The sequence below is a fragment of the Anomaloglossus baeobatrachus genome, chromosome 4 (genome assembly GCF_048569485.1).
Source record: "Anomaloglossus baeobatrachus isolate aAnoBae1 chromosome 4, aAnoBae1.hap1, whole genome shotgun sequence".
NCBI classification, from domain to species: Eukaryota; Metazoa; Chordata; class Amphibia; order Anura; family Aromobatidae; genus Anomaloglossus; species Anomaloglossus baeobatrachus.
Genome location: NC_134356.1, coordinates 391775974 through 391789540, shown reverse-complemented (window position 1 = coordinate 391789540; position 13567 = coordinate 391775974). Strand labels below are relative to the sequence as shown.

Here is a 13567-nt window from a genome sequence, read left to right as displayed (position 1 = left end):
TTTTAGGCTGGGTCTCTCCCGCCTGAGAATACCAGCCCTCATCTGTGGGCTTTATCTTGGCTAGATATCAAAATCAAGGGGACCGCACAATGGTTTTTTTTTTAATTATTTATTTAAATTAAAAAAACAGCATGGGGTCCCTCTTATTTTGATACCCAGCCAAGATAAGCACACAGCTGGGGGTTGCAGCTTGTAGCTGTAGGCTTTATCTGTGCTGGGTTTCATGATAATGGGGGGACCCTATGTCATTTTTATTTATTTTTACTGTATGATAGACCCACACACTCTAGTGGGAGGAAGGGGGGAAGCAGTGAATATGCATGAGGCTAATGAGCAGCAATGGAAGTAGGAAGGGCCGCGGGAGCAGGTACGGTTGAGCCTAGAATGTATGGACTCCTTCCAGGTCAGTGGGCGTGACCAGCTGGGTTAGTGGGCGTGAACGGATTAGTGAGCTTGCCGATGTTTTCTCCCTTCCACTATATCATGCTTTTCCCCCCCTGCCCCCCATGTGATAGGGGCCAGCTGAATGATGTCATACCTGGAAGAAGCCCATACACTTTAGCATCTATTAGAGACTGGTACGTATAGCGCGCTTGCTTTACTTTTTTTTTTTTCTTTCTACCTTTTTTTTTTTTTTTACCTACTCGAGTGTCGGATCTAGGTCAACTCTGGCCCGGCCCGGCCCAGCACTTGGGTACTTTTGAACCCTTGCTGGTCTTGACATGATAGAAAAAAACGCTGTAAAAACGCCACAAAAAACGCCACAAAAAATGCACCAAAAGCACAGATGACTTCCAGGAGACATCCTGCTACAAGATCAGGTTTTGGACAGGAAAAAAACACTGCAAAAACATCCTGTGTGAATATAGCCTTAGTGGTTTCAAATCTGTATACACAAGAGGTGAGCTGGCCAGTCTAGCAGTGTCTGATATTTATCTCTTCACCCCCAGACAATTTCATGCAAGCTTCTTTCTCTGCACTAATATTTTAGAAATTCATTTAATGTGTATGGGAGCCTTTAAAGATAGCAGCATGGGTGGGTGGTGGAGGATACGGATGAGCTAACTTTTGGAGGTTCAGTTCGCTGGCAGAAAACAAACCGAACCTCCATTGGGCCGAACTTGGCATGGAGATGTTTGGAATCACTGATTGGCAGTTCTGTTCTCCGCCCACATATAGTCAGCCATGAGCAGATCACTTCCGAGGGAGGGTGGGCAGGCTTTTTTACAAATGTATTTCTTTTTTGTGTTGCACACTACACCTAATAACGCTGTTGTTACTCCCAGTCCGATCTGTACAAACACTGCAAGCGACTCATTCAGGGCTGAGCACCAAGCGCACCTGAGCACAGTGTTGTTCGCGCTAGTTAAGTTCGTACGTAAATGCTCATCTCTAGTGGAGGATTGTTAAGAATACACGCAGACTTCCACTGAGTGAACAGGGAAGAAAGTATCTACGGTCTCAGGGAGGGAAAACAGGCTTTTGATAAGGAGGGAAGCACATGGAGTGGAAATAAGTACATGATAGATGCTGTGTTAATGCATGTGCTAATGATACAAATGATACACACAGGTCTCACATTCAGGTTATATTAATGAGAGACACTAGTGAAAAATCTGAAACTTGGATCAGACTGCATATCGGGGATCTGAAAATGAATGAAGGAATGAAGATTGGAACTTGAAACTAGTTTATTAACTAAAGATAACTATTAGCATGCAAAAAAAAATTCTCCATGTCAAAGGTGTATACAGCCTTTAAAGATATATTCCTACTTTAGGCTATGTGCGCACTAGAAAAGTGATTTCTCTCAAGAAAATTTCTTGAGAAACTTCTGGGAGTTGAAGATTACCGCATCTGCGGTAAAAAAACGCACCAAAACCGCGGGAAAAACGCATGCGGTTTTCCCGCGTTTTTGCCGCGGTTTTTCCGCAGGTTGGTCCCTGCGGTTTTTTATGCTGTAACTGCAATAAATAATATGGATAATAGATAGATAAATCGATAGATAGATAGACAGACAGATAATGGATAGAGGGAAAGATGGATAGATGAATAGATAGATAGATAATAGATGAGAAAGACCTATATAATGTCCCACCTCCCTGTATATACTAAGCTGGCACCCTTTAGTGACTTTCATGTGGCACTAAAGGGTGCTTACTTAGCCTTGTATTTAGCAAAAAAATAAATAAATAATTAAAAAAAACGACGTGAGGTCCCCCCTATCTTTTGTAGCCAGCTAGGGTAAAGCAGATGGCTGCAGCCTGCAGATCACAGCTGGCAGCTTTACCTTGGCTGGTAATCCAAAACAGAGGGCACCCCACGCTGTTATTTTACATTAAATAAATAATTTAAAACAAAAAATGTGGGGTCCCCCCCAAATTGGATCACCAGCCAAGGTAAAGCGGACAGCTGTGGTCTGGTATTCTCAGACTAGGGAGGTCCACCGTTATTGGACACTCTCCAGCCTAAAAATAGCAGGCCACAGCCGCCCCAGAAGTGCATCAGGCCCTGGGGTTAGTGATGTCAAGCATCTATCAGATACCTGACATCACAACCCAGTCAGTAATAAAAAAAAATAGACAACAAAAAAAGTTTTATTTGAAAAAACACTGCCCAAAACATTCCCTCTTTCACCAATTTATTGAAAAGAACAATAAATTCCAGGTCCGGCGTAATCCAATAAGGGGGTCCCAAGACAATCCATACCATAGTCACTGTCCCAGTCAATGAAGAACAAAATGTTCCCCATTGGCTGGGAGAGCAGTGCAGTGACCTGAGAGAATATCAATAGGTCAGCCCAGGTCACTGCAGGGCATGACGAGTGCTGCTGTCAGGAAGTTAGATGAGATCATTACCTGCAGTGACGATCTCCTGCACTCCTGACGTTAGTGCTGTCACTGACTTCTATGCCCGCCGCGTTCTCAGCGAAGAATCGCGGGAGCCCGTGACGTCACCGCTAGTGACAGTCTCAGGCCGCCCGCGAGACGTGATGAGAGAACTCGTCGGGCAATGGAAAGCAGTGACAGCGCTGATGTCAGGAGAGCAGGAGATCATCACTGCAGGTAATGATCTCATCTAACCTCCTGAGAGCACCGCTCGTCATCCCCGCGGCTGCCCGCGCTGCAGTGTGACAAGCTGCTTATACTGCAGGGCGGGCAGACACTGACACTGCTGTGCGGGCAGCCGCGGGGATGACTAGCGCTGCTCTCAGGAGCCGCGGGGCTGGAGCGGGACACAGACTGCACGGGCACCCGACGGAGGTCACACGGAAGTTCTTCCGTGCGGCGTCCAGGGAGTGTGATGTGTGTGTGTTTATGCTCTGCTCAGCTTCCTCTTCCTGTCATAATGACATCACTTCCCTGCAAAACGCAGGCAGTGATGAACATTACCGCAGGTAAACCGCGGCTATACCGAGGGTATACCGCACATCATTTGCTACCTGCGGTATACCCGTGGTATTTCGCACTTACGTTACAGTGAATGGAGTGAAATACCGCAGGTGTCTGTGGAAAAGAAGTGACATGCACATTTTCTCAAGAAATTTTCTCAAGAAATTCTGCAGAAAGAATTTTCTTGAGAAAAAAACGCAGTGTGCACACAGCTATTTTTTTTCCCATAGGTTTTGCTGGGAAATGTCTGCAGAAAGGTTACAAACATTTCTCAAGAAATTTCTGCAGCAAAACCGCGGGTAAAAATGCAGTGTGCGCACAGGGCCTAAAGTATTAAATTCCTGACAGGTCAAGTCCCACTTCAGGCCGCCCACCTATTGAAAGAACTGTGATCCAGTGACTCCCGTTTATCAGCTGCAGCCTTTATGGAGTTTATTGAAATCAATATGAGTTACTAAAAGAGGCAAGTGGACCCCCCATCTTGCTAGTTGGTGAAGGTCCATAGATATTTATGGCATATCTTGTGGATTATCTAGGGTGCTCTGGCAATACCACAGAGTGAATGGGGCAAAGGCGTGCATGCCTAATCAATGCATCTTTTTAACAAGGAATTTCAAAGTTTTATACTTGAGATCGGTGGGAGTTCCAACAGTCGGACCCTCAGCAATCAGCAAATTGTCCCCTATTCTGTTTCCTGTGGAGATAACTTGCCTATTAGGAATAACACTTTACAATCAGAATACTCCCTTGAGATGACTACTGATCTACACACTTTCCTTTTTTCACATTTGTTAGGAATTGGTTTAAAAATATATTGCAAAAACTTTTAAAAAAGTGCATGTTTTACGGTAAAAGTAAAGCAATACTAACAACATATGTTAAAGCCACTGGAGTCAAGGTAAGTTAATAAATACTACAGTGATGGTAAACATTATAGTACAAAGTCAACACATTTTCAATATTTTACCAGAAAAATGATGGAAGTCCATGGATTCTCCATTGATATTGATATCACTGTAGTCTTGGGACTTATATACCTCAGAATGGTAATCTGAAAAACAGGAAGGTTTGTACGAAAATATTAATACAGAAAAAGCAATCTTAAACAATATGTTGCTCATAGAAAAAAAACAACAAAGAAACTGTTAAAGGGAACTAAAGAAAGATTGGGGGAATGTTCTTTAAAATAAAGTGTTTTTATCTTTTTACCTACTGGGTTGGTAATGGAGGTCTCTGATAGACACAGCTCCATTACTAATACCAGGGCTTGATGTCTGCTGTGTTTTCCAACACTTCACAGCTGACTACAACCCCAAATACCATTACCCAGATTGCCAACGCACTAGTGCAATAGGGAAGAACCAAGGCGAAGCGCCAGAATTGGAGCATCTCATGTGTTGCTCCATTTCTGGGGCAGCTGTGGGCTGGTATTTTTAGGCTGGGACGCGCCCAATAACCATGGACCTTCCCAGCCTAATAATATCAGCTCTCAGCTTTACCTTTGCTGGTTTAATAAAAATAGACGGAATGCCAAGTCATTTTCCAATTATTTATTTTTTAAGTTAGACAAGCCTAAACAGCTGTAGAATAAAGTCAACATTAAAGGAACTAAAGGGTGAAAGTTTATAATATGTGGGGGTGGAGGGGAGATTAAATATCTGCTACAAAGTAACGAAAATGCAGCGGATCACAGGCAGATGAATTAAAAACTTTCCTTTATTTTCATCGCTTTAAAAATGGATAGACAGCAAACATAAGGCACAGTTCATCCACAAGGCACAGTTCATCCAACGCGTTTCGACATAACGCAGTGTCGTAAGTTCTTATTCATGGATAAGAACTTACGACTCTGCATTATGTCGAAACGCGTTGGATGAACTGTGCCTTGTGGATGCTGTCTATCCATTTTTAAAGCGATGAAAATAAAGGAAAGTTTTTAATTCATCTGCCTGTGATCCGCTGAATTTTCGTTACTTTGTATCTGCTATTATCCCCTTGTGCCTGGGATTTCCGTGCAGCATCAGCTGGTCTACTCCTCAGACTTACACACCAGAGTGGTGAGCTGGAACACGTTTCTTTTTGCATTAAATATCTGCAGTATACCTATCATCTATCTATATTATTATATTAGGGTTTTTTTTCTTTGAGATATGTGCATAAAAAATGTCAGTCATACGGATGGTCCGTTTGACATCTATTTTGTTCTTGCACCCATAGTCTTGCATTGGTGAGTCTCGTCTGATATACGCGGCCATAGGCAGCATGCTTGCTGCAATTTTTTTCCTCAGCCCAATTACAGCTGAGTAAAAACTCACAGATGAACACTGCCTCATTGAATATCATTGATGTGAATGTGTCACGCTCCCCGGGTCCTCTGCTCCGTTCCCCGGGTCCTCTGCTCCGCTCCCCGGCTCACCTGCCACGCTCCCCGCTCTCCAGCCTCCAGTCCCAGCGCTTCCCAGGCCCCCTGGTCCCCGCTCCCGGCGCCCGTCGGCTTCCCAGTCCATGGCCGGCTCTGCTGCGTCCTCCTCTCAGCTTCCTGTGTTGGCTTCTGGCACCCGGGCCGCGCGCATGCGCATTAGGGCGCGCGCGGTCACTGACCCTTTCTTAAAGGGCCAGTGTCCACGAACAGGAAATGATGCACACAGGTACAGGGTATATAGGGGGTTAATGTCCAAGGGAGTGGGGCCTGTTCTTCGTGTTTTCCCAAGCTAGGAGTCAGGTCTCCTTGTGTTCCGTGAGATACTTACCTCTCTGTCTTCTAGAGCCGATCCTGCATCGCAATCCGGTCCTGCTGTGTCTCGAACCCCGAACGCTGCCCATCTGCCATCCTGACAGTCCGCACCATCTCGGTTCCCTGCGGTGACCCGTCATCTCGCTCCAACGGTTCCGGACCCCGCCTGACATCATCACGGCTTCCGAACCTGAGCTCCGTCACCCGGACCACCATCAGTGACCTCGTGGTCCCAGGGACTTCTCCATTGTCTTCCAGTGCACGGACTGTTCTGCTACCTAAAGTGCTCCGGCTACCGGACTCCTTTCCCTCATCGGGGAGTTCGGCCCAGTGGATCCACCTCCCGGGTCTGCCCGTCCATCTGGCCCTAACAGTAAGAACAGGCCATGGATCCCGCCGAAGCACTAGCGGCCTTGCATGAGGAACTCCAACGCCAGCGTGAAGTCCAGACCCGCATGCTGAACTTTATGACTTCCGTGGACGCCCGCTTGAATACGCTACAAGCCTCGGTCACATCTTCAGCGTCCCGGGCCTCCACTAGTCAATCCACGGCCCCCGCTCCCGTGGCAGCCTCCTCGGATGCTTCCAGACTGCGTTTGGCCTCACCACCCCGGTACGCCGGAGATCCCAAGACCTGCAGGGGGTTTATAAACCAATGCTCCCTCCATTTCATGCAGCTGCCACATTTGTTTGCCTCCGACCAAGCCAAGGTCGCCTTCATCATGTCTCACCTAGAGGGCGAGGCACTGGCGTGGATGAACCCCTTGTGGGAGAAGGAGGACCCTATGACCAAGAACCTCCAGGACTTCCTACAGGCCTTTCGCAGCACCTTTGACGAACCCGGACGCGCCTCCGCGTCTGCTTCATCTCTTCTCCGGTTACGTCAGGGAACTCTGACGGTGGGTCAATACGCCATCCGTTTCCGCACCTTGGCTTCAGAACTCGGGTGGAATAACGAGGCTCTAACCGCCGCCTTCTGGGAAGGACTCTCGGGTCGAATCAAGGATGAGCTGGCTGGACGTGACGTACCGTCCACCCTGGACGCCCTGTTTACCCTAGCGACTCGAGTGGACATACGCTTCCAGGAGTGGTCCAAAGAGGTGTCCCGTGAGAGACGTCCGGTACGGCACTCCTCTCCTCCGCAGAAGCCCGCCGTACTCCAGTCAACGGCCTCAGGCGTCTCCGTCCATGAGCCCATGCAGATCGACCGTGTGCGACAGTCGGAACAACGTCGAGCAGAGCGGCTCGCCAAGGGTCTCTGCTTCTACTGCGGAGAAAGCACACACCTTCTACGCGCCTGTCCTGAGAGGCCGGGAAACTCCAAAGCCTAGGGTTGGTAGGAGAGGCCACCCTAGGTGCTGGGACTCTCTCAGACCCGGTTACATGGACTGTGCAAGTGACAACGGGAGAGACGCGGTTTACGGCTGAGGCGTACCTCGATTCTGGGGCAGCAGGCAATTTCATCCAGCAGGCCACGGTGGACAAGTACCAGGTGCCTGTTACTCCACTCGCCAAACCTCTTGTGATTGCCTCTGTGGATGGGAGACCCCTCTCTGACACCATCTCCTGGATCACCAAGCCACTTGAACTGCGTATCGGTGCTCTGCACACCGAGAACATCGCTCTCTACGTCCTCCCACATATGTCACATCAAATCCTGCTGGGCCTTCCCTGGTTGCGGACACACGAGCCTTCAGTCAGCTGGGGCACTGGCGATATCACTCGATGGGGGTCTTCTTGCCATGAGAAGTGTCTGAAGACCATACAACCTATCCGGCGACCTCCGGTTCCCGAGTCCCTACCGGGACTGCCTTCAGCCTATTGGTCCTTCGTGGACGTCCTTGATAAGAAGGAGCCCGAAGTACTTCCGCCACATCGTCCTTACGATTGTGCCATTGACCTGCTCCCGGGAACTACACCACCTCGAGGACGGATATATCCACTGTCTCCAGCCGAAACAAGAGCCATGTCTACGTACATCACAGAGAGCCTGGCTAAGGGATTCATTCGGAGATCCTCCTCTCCTGCTGGAGCAGGCTTCTTCTTCGTAAAGAAGAAAGAGGGCGACCTACGCCCATGTATAGACTACCGGGGATTGAACCTAATCACCGTAAAGAACAAGTACCCCCTGCCGCTCATCCCCGAATTGTTTGATCGGCTCAGAGGAGCTCGTGTGTTCACCAAGTTGGATCTTCGGGGTGCCTACAACCTGGTCCGTATCCGCTCAGGGGATGAATGGAAGACCGCGTTCAACACTCGCGATGGGCATTATGAATACTGCGTGATGCCCTTCGGCCTGTGTAACGCACCAGCAGTCTTCCAAGAATTAGTGAACGATGTGTTCCGGGACCTTCTCTACGTTTGTGTGGTGGTATATCTGGATGACATCCTTGTCTTCTCTCCGGACCTCCAGACCCACCGAGAGAACGTGCAACTGGTCCTACAAAGACTGAGAGAGAATCGTCTGTACGCCAAGTACGAGAAGTGTGTCTTCGAACAGTCTTCTCTCCCCTTCCTGGGGTACCTCATCACCGACACCGGACTGCAGATGGATCCAAAGAAGGTCTCTTCCGTTCTCAACTGGCCTCCCCTTTCTGGACTGAAGGCAATCCAGCGCTTTCTGGGATTCGCCAACTATTACCGCCAGTTCATTCCTCACTTCTCGGCTCTGACTGCTCCTCTCTCCGCCTTGACCAAGAAGGGGGCTAATCCAAAGGACTGGTCACCTGCGGCCGACGCCGCGTTTGGCTCTCTAAAGCGAGCCTTTGCCTCCTCTCCTGTACTCCACCGTCCAGAGTTAAACCGCCAGTTCACCTTGGAGGTGGATGCCTCCTCCTCGGGAGCCGGAGCAGTACTCATGCAGAAGTCCTCCTCCGGGAAGATGGTGACTTGCGGTTTCTTCTCCAAGAGCTTCTCCGCGCCTGAACGCAATTACACCATCGGTGACCGAGAGCTATTGGCGGTCAAACTGGCTCTGGAAGAATGGCGCTATCTTCTGGAAGGAGCAGTGTACCCCGTCATTATTTACACGGACCACAAAAACCTGGAATACCTGCGGACTGCTCAGCGACTGAACCCACGGCAAGCCAGGTGGTCCTTGTTCTTTGCCCGGTTCGACTTCCAGCTTCATTTCCGACCCGCGAACAAGAATGTACGCGCTGATGCCTTGTCTAGGTCTTTCATGCCCATGGAGCAGGAGGAAGAGACATCCCAACCCATCATCTGTCCAAGTAAGATTATTCCAGTGGCTCCTGTCACCCTGGCCCAGATACCGCCTGGGAAGACCTATGTCTCTGAGACTGACAGGCAAAAAGTGTTACACTGGGGCCATGCCTCGAAAACAGCCGGTCATGCAGGTCAGAAGAAAACATGGACTGCGATTGTGCGTCATTACTGGTGGCCATCCCTTCGCAAGGACGTCGCCTCTTTTGTCTCTGCCTGCTCCTCCTGTGCCAGGAACAAGACTCCCAAACACCTGCCATATGGCCGTCTTCTGCCTCTGCCCATACCCTCAGTTCCCTGGCAACACATAGCGATGGACTTTATTACGGACTTGCCATTGTCCTCCGGACACACAGTCATATGGGTCGTGGTGGATCGGTTCTCTAAAATGGCCCATTTCGTTCCTATGGCTGGACTGCCCTCTGCCCAGGAACTCGCGGACACTTATATACATCACATCTTCCGCTTGCATGGCTTTCCATCACACATCGTGTCCGATAGAGGAACTCAGTTCACCTCCCGCTTCTGGAGGGCTCTCTGTAAACATCTGGGAGTGACTTTGGACTTTTCTTCGGCCTACCATCCTCAGTCGAACGGCCAAGTGGAACGGGTCAATCAGATATTGACCTCTTTCTTACGTCACTACGTCAACGCCCATCATGACGATTGGTCCACGCTTCTTCCTTGGGCTGAATTCTCCCATAATCACCACGTCAGTGAGTCCTCCTCCAGTTCTCCCTTCCATGTCGTCTACGGACTTCAGCCGTCTGTCCCATTGCCGGTATCCTCTTCCTCGGACATCCCTGCTGCTGATGCAGTGCTCCGTGACTTTGCTACCATTTGGGACTCAGTTAAGGCGTCCCTTGCACGTGCATCCCTGCGGATGAAGAGACACGCGGACAAGAGACGTCTGGATCCTCTGTGTTTCTCTCCGGGAGATCTCGTCTGGCTTGCTTCCAAGTACATCCGACTGAAGATAACATCCTACAAGCTGGGACCTCGCTACATCGGACCGTTTAAAGTCCTCGGCAAGATCAATGAGGTCTCCTACAAACTGCAGCTCCCGGCCACGATGAGGATACCCAACTCCTTCCACGTCACTCTGCTCAAGCCGGTTGTCCTTGGTCCCTTCTCCGCTGCCGCCAGTCCGGCTCCTCCCCCTATTGCTGAGGACGACATCTATGCGGTAAGGGATATTGTGGCCATGAAGACCTTACGAGGTCGACAGTTCTTCCTGGTGGACTGGGAAGGGTATGGTCCTGAGGATAGGTCCTGGGAGCCCAGGGAGAACGTGGGCACTCCTCTGATCCGTGCCTTCCTGTCCCGGTTGCGGGGAGGGGGGCGTGGGGGGGGGTACTGTCACGCTCCCCGGGTCCTCTGCTCCGTTCCCCGGGTCCTCTGCTCCGCTCCCCGGCTCACCTGCCACGCTCCCCGCTCTCCAGCCTCCAGTCCCAGCGCTTCCCAGGCCCCCTGGTCCCCGCTCCCGGCGCCCGTCGGCTTCCCAGTCCATGGCCGGCTCTGCTGCGTCCTCCTCTCAGCTTCCTGTGTTGGCTTCTGGCACCCGGGCCGCGCGCATGCGCATTAGGGCGCGCGCGCGGTCACTGAACCTTTCTTAAAGGGCCAGTGTCCACGAACAGGAAATGATGCACACAGGTACAGGGTATATAGGGGGTTAATGTCCAAGGGAGCGGGGCCTGTTCTTCGTGTTTTCCCAAGCTAGGAGTCAGGTCTCCTTGTGTTCCGTGAGATACTTACCTCTCTGTCTTCTAGAGCCGATCCTGCATCGCCATCCGGTCCTGCTGTGTCTCGAACCCCGAACGCTGCCCATCTGCCATCCTGACAGTCCGCACCATCTCGGTTCCCTGCGGTGACCCGTCATCTCGCTCCAACGGTTCCGGACCCCGCCTGACATCATCACGGCTTCCGAACCTGAGCTCCGTCACCCGGACCACCATCAGTGACCTCGTGGTCCCAGGGACTTCTCCATTGTCTTCCAGTGCACGGACTGTTCTGCTACCTAAAGTGCTCCGGCTACCGGACTCCTTTCCCTCATCGGGGAGTTCGGCCCAGTGGATCCACCTCCCGGGTCTGCCCGTCCATCTGGCCCTAACAGAATGTAATGTGATTTTTTTAATGCATTGCACTCGTCCATTTTATACGCAAGTGGGAGCGAGGCCTTACAGATGGAATGACATGTGTCACCTTTCTATAATAGGAGTATGCCATATAAGACTTCTAGAAAGTGATTATTCCCATAGAACAATGCCAATGATGGAGAAGTAAAAAAAATTAACACTTGTATATTCAGTTAGGCCATGTGCGCACTTACCGGATTTTGCCGCGGATTTTTCGCGGATTTGCTGCATGTTTCTCTGCAGAAAATGTTCATAACATCTCTGCAGTGAATCACCAGCAAATCCTATGGAGAAAAAAAATCCTGTGCGCACTGGGCGGAATTTGACAGCTGCATGTTTTGCTGCGGGAATCCCGCAGCAAAAACAATTGCATGTCACTTCATTTCCGCACATCGTTGCGGGATTTCACTCCATTGACTCCAATGTTAATCATGAAATCCCGCAGGGAATAACGCAGGTAGCAAATTCTGTGCGGTTCACTGCGTTTTCCTGCGTTATTCCCTGCGGTATTTCGCGGTTTACCTCCGGTAATGTACATCGCCTGTCTGCGGTTTGCAGGGAAGTGATGTCATTACAGGAAGAGGAAGCCGTGCAGAGAGTAAACACACGCACACAGATCACACACACACACACATCACAGACACAGAACACATAGACACATCACAGACATAGAACACATAGACACAGACACATAGAACACACATAGAAAGAAAACGGAAATATAGCAAACAAAGAACGTGGGCTCCGCTGCATATTTACCGTCCAGCCGAGGTAAGCACACAGCGGCGGCCCGGTATTCTCAGGCTGGGGAGGGAGAGGGGCAGGGTTAATGTCCCCCGCCTCACTCCCCCTCCGGCAGCCGAGAATATCAGCCGCAGCTGCCCCGGGACTGTCGCATGCATTATGCGGCAGCACCGGGAGTGTCCTCGGCTCTTCCTGCCGCCATGTAGCAGTGGCGGTCAGGGTAATAAGGGGTTAATGGTGGTGGATCACCGCCATTAACCCCAGGCTTGATCATGGCAGCGTCTATGTGACAGCTGACATGATCAACCCGTAAGTAAAGTGAAAAAACACAGACACCGAAAAATCCTTTATTTTAAATAAAACCAACAAGCCTCGTTAACCCTTTTATTAACCCATCCCGCACCAAAGCTCCGGCGTAATCCACAGGTCCTGCGCTGCTGACATCCAGCCGCGATGTGTCACAGACACAGCGCTGAATGAATGCAGCAGACAGCAGAGGTAATTACCGGTCATTTCTCACGGCCAGTAATGTGAACTCACTGCCGACCGTGGGAAATGCAGCGATCTGTCCTCTATCTATCCCTCTATCTGTCTGTCTATCTATCTATCTATTCTTCTGTCTATCTATCTACTATCTCAGAATTAAATGACTTTTTTTTTTTTTTTCTTTTCAATGTGCTTTATTGCATTGAATGCAATAAAGCACATCCCAACCCGCACGCGGCAAAACCGCGGCAATACCGCGAACAATACCGCGGTGAATCCGCAGCAAACCGCGGCAAACCGCGGGTGCGGTAATCTTTGAGAGCATGCGGAATTTTCTCAAGAAAATTCCATTTCCCAGTGCGCACATAGCCTTAATGTTCAGTCCCTTTTATTATATTGAGATACAAAATAAAACGGAAGAAAAAAGTACCTTGTTGCATTCAAATTGAATAACAGACGTACTGTATAGCATCTACTATATAATGGATACAATGTCCTATGAGGTATGGTATTGGTTTGGACAGTGTAAAAAGGACAAAATGGGGAAATCAACACGTATAACAGCTAAGGACCAAACAAACCATTCATATGTCCAAAGATGACATAATGATAGATAAAAGTAACAATAATCTTTATGTTCAAGGTTAGTTAAAAATATGGGTCGAATGATGCAAATTGCAACCAACCTTGATGAAGAGAATAAAGAATATAATATAATATAATATAAAGAATATCAGGATTATATATCAACAATAAAATGCATAGAGTAGAGAAGAAACATTATACTCCTGCATACAGCGGCATGCAAATGTTTAAGCACCCCTGGTCAAAATTACTGTTATTGTGAACAGTTA

General features: G+C 49.4%; 1 protein-coding gene across 1 annotated transcript in view; it reads right to left on the bottom strand.

Moving 5' to 3' along the window:
• The window catches only part of BEND7 (BEN domain containing 7), a 119226-nt gene that overhangs the window by 75710 nt on the left and 29949 nt on the right, over positions 1-13567 (bottom strand). Inside the window, exon 2 of the mRNA XM_075345258.1 lies at positions 4360-4443. Coding sequence (XP_075201373.1) covers positions 4360-4443 — 84 coding nt within the window. The remainder of the gene's footprint in view (positions 1-4359; positions 4444-13567) is intronic.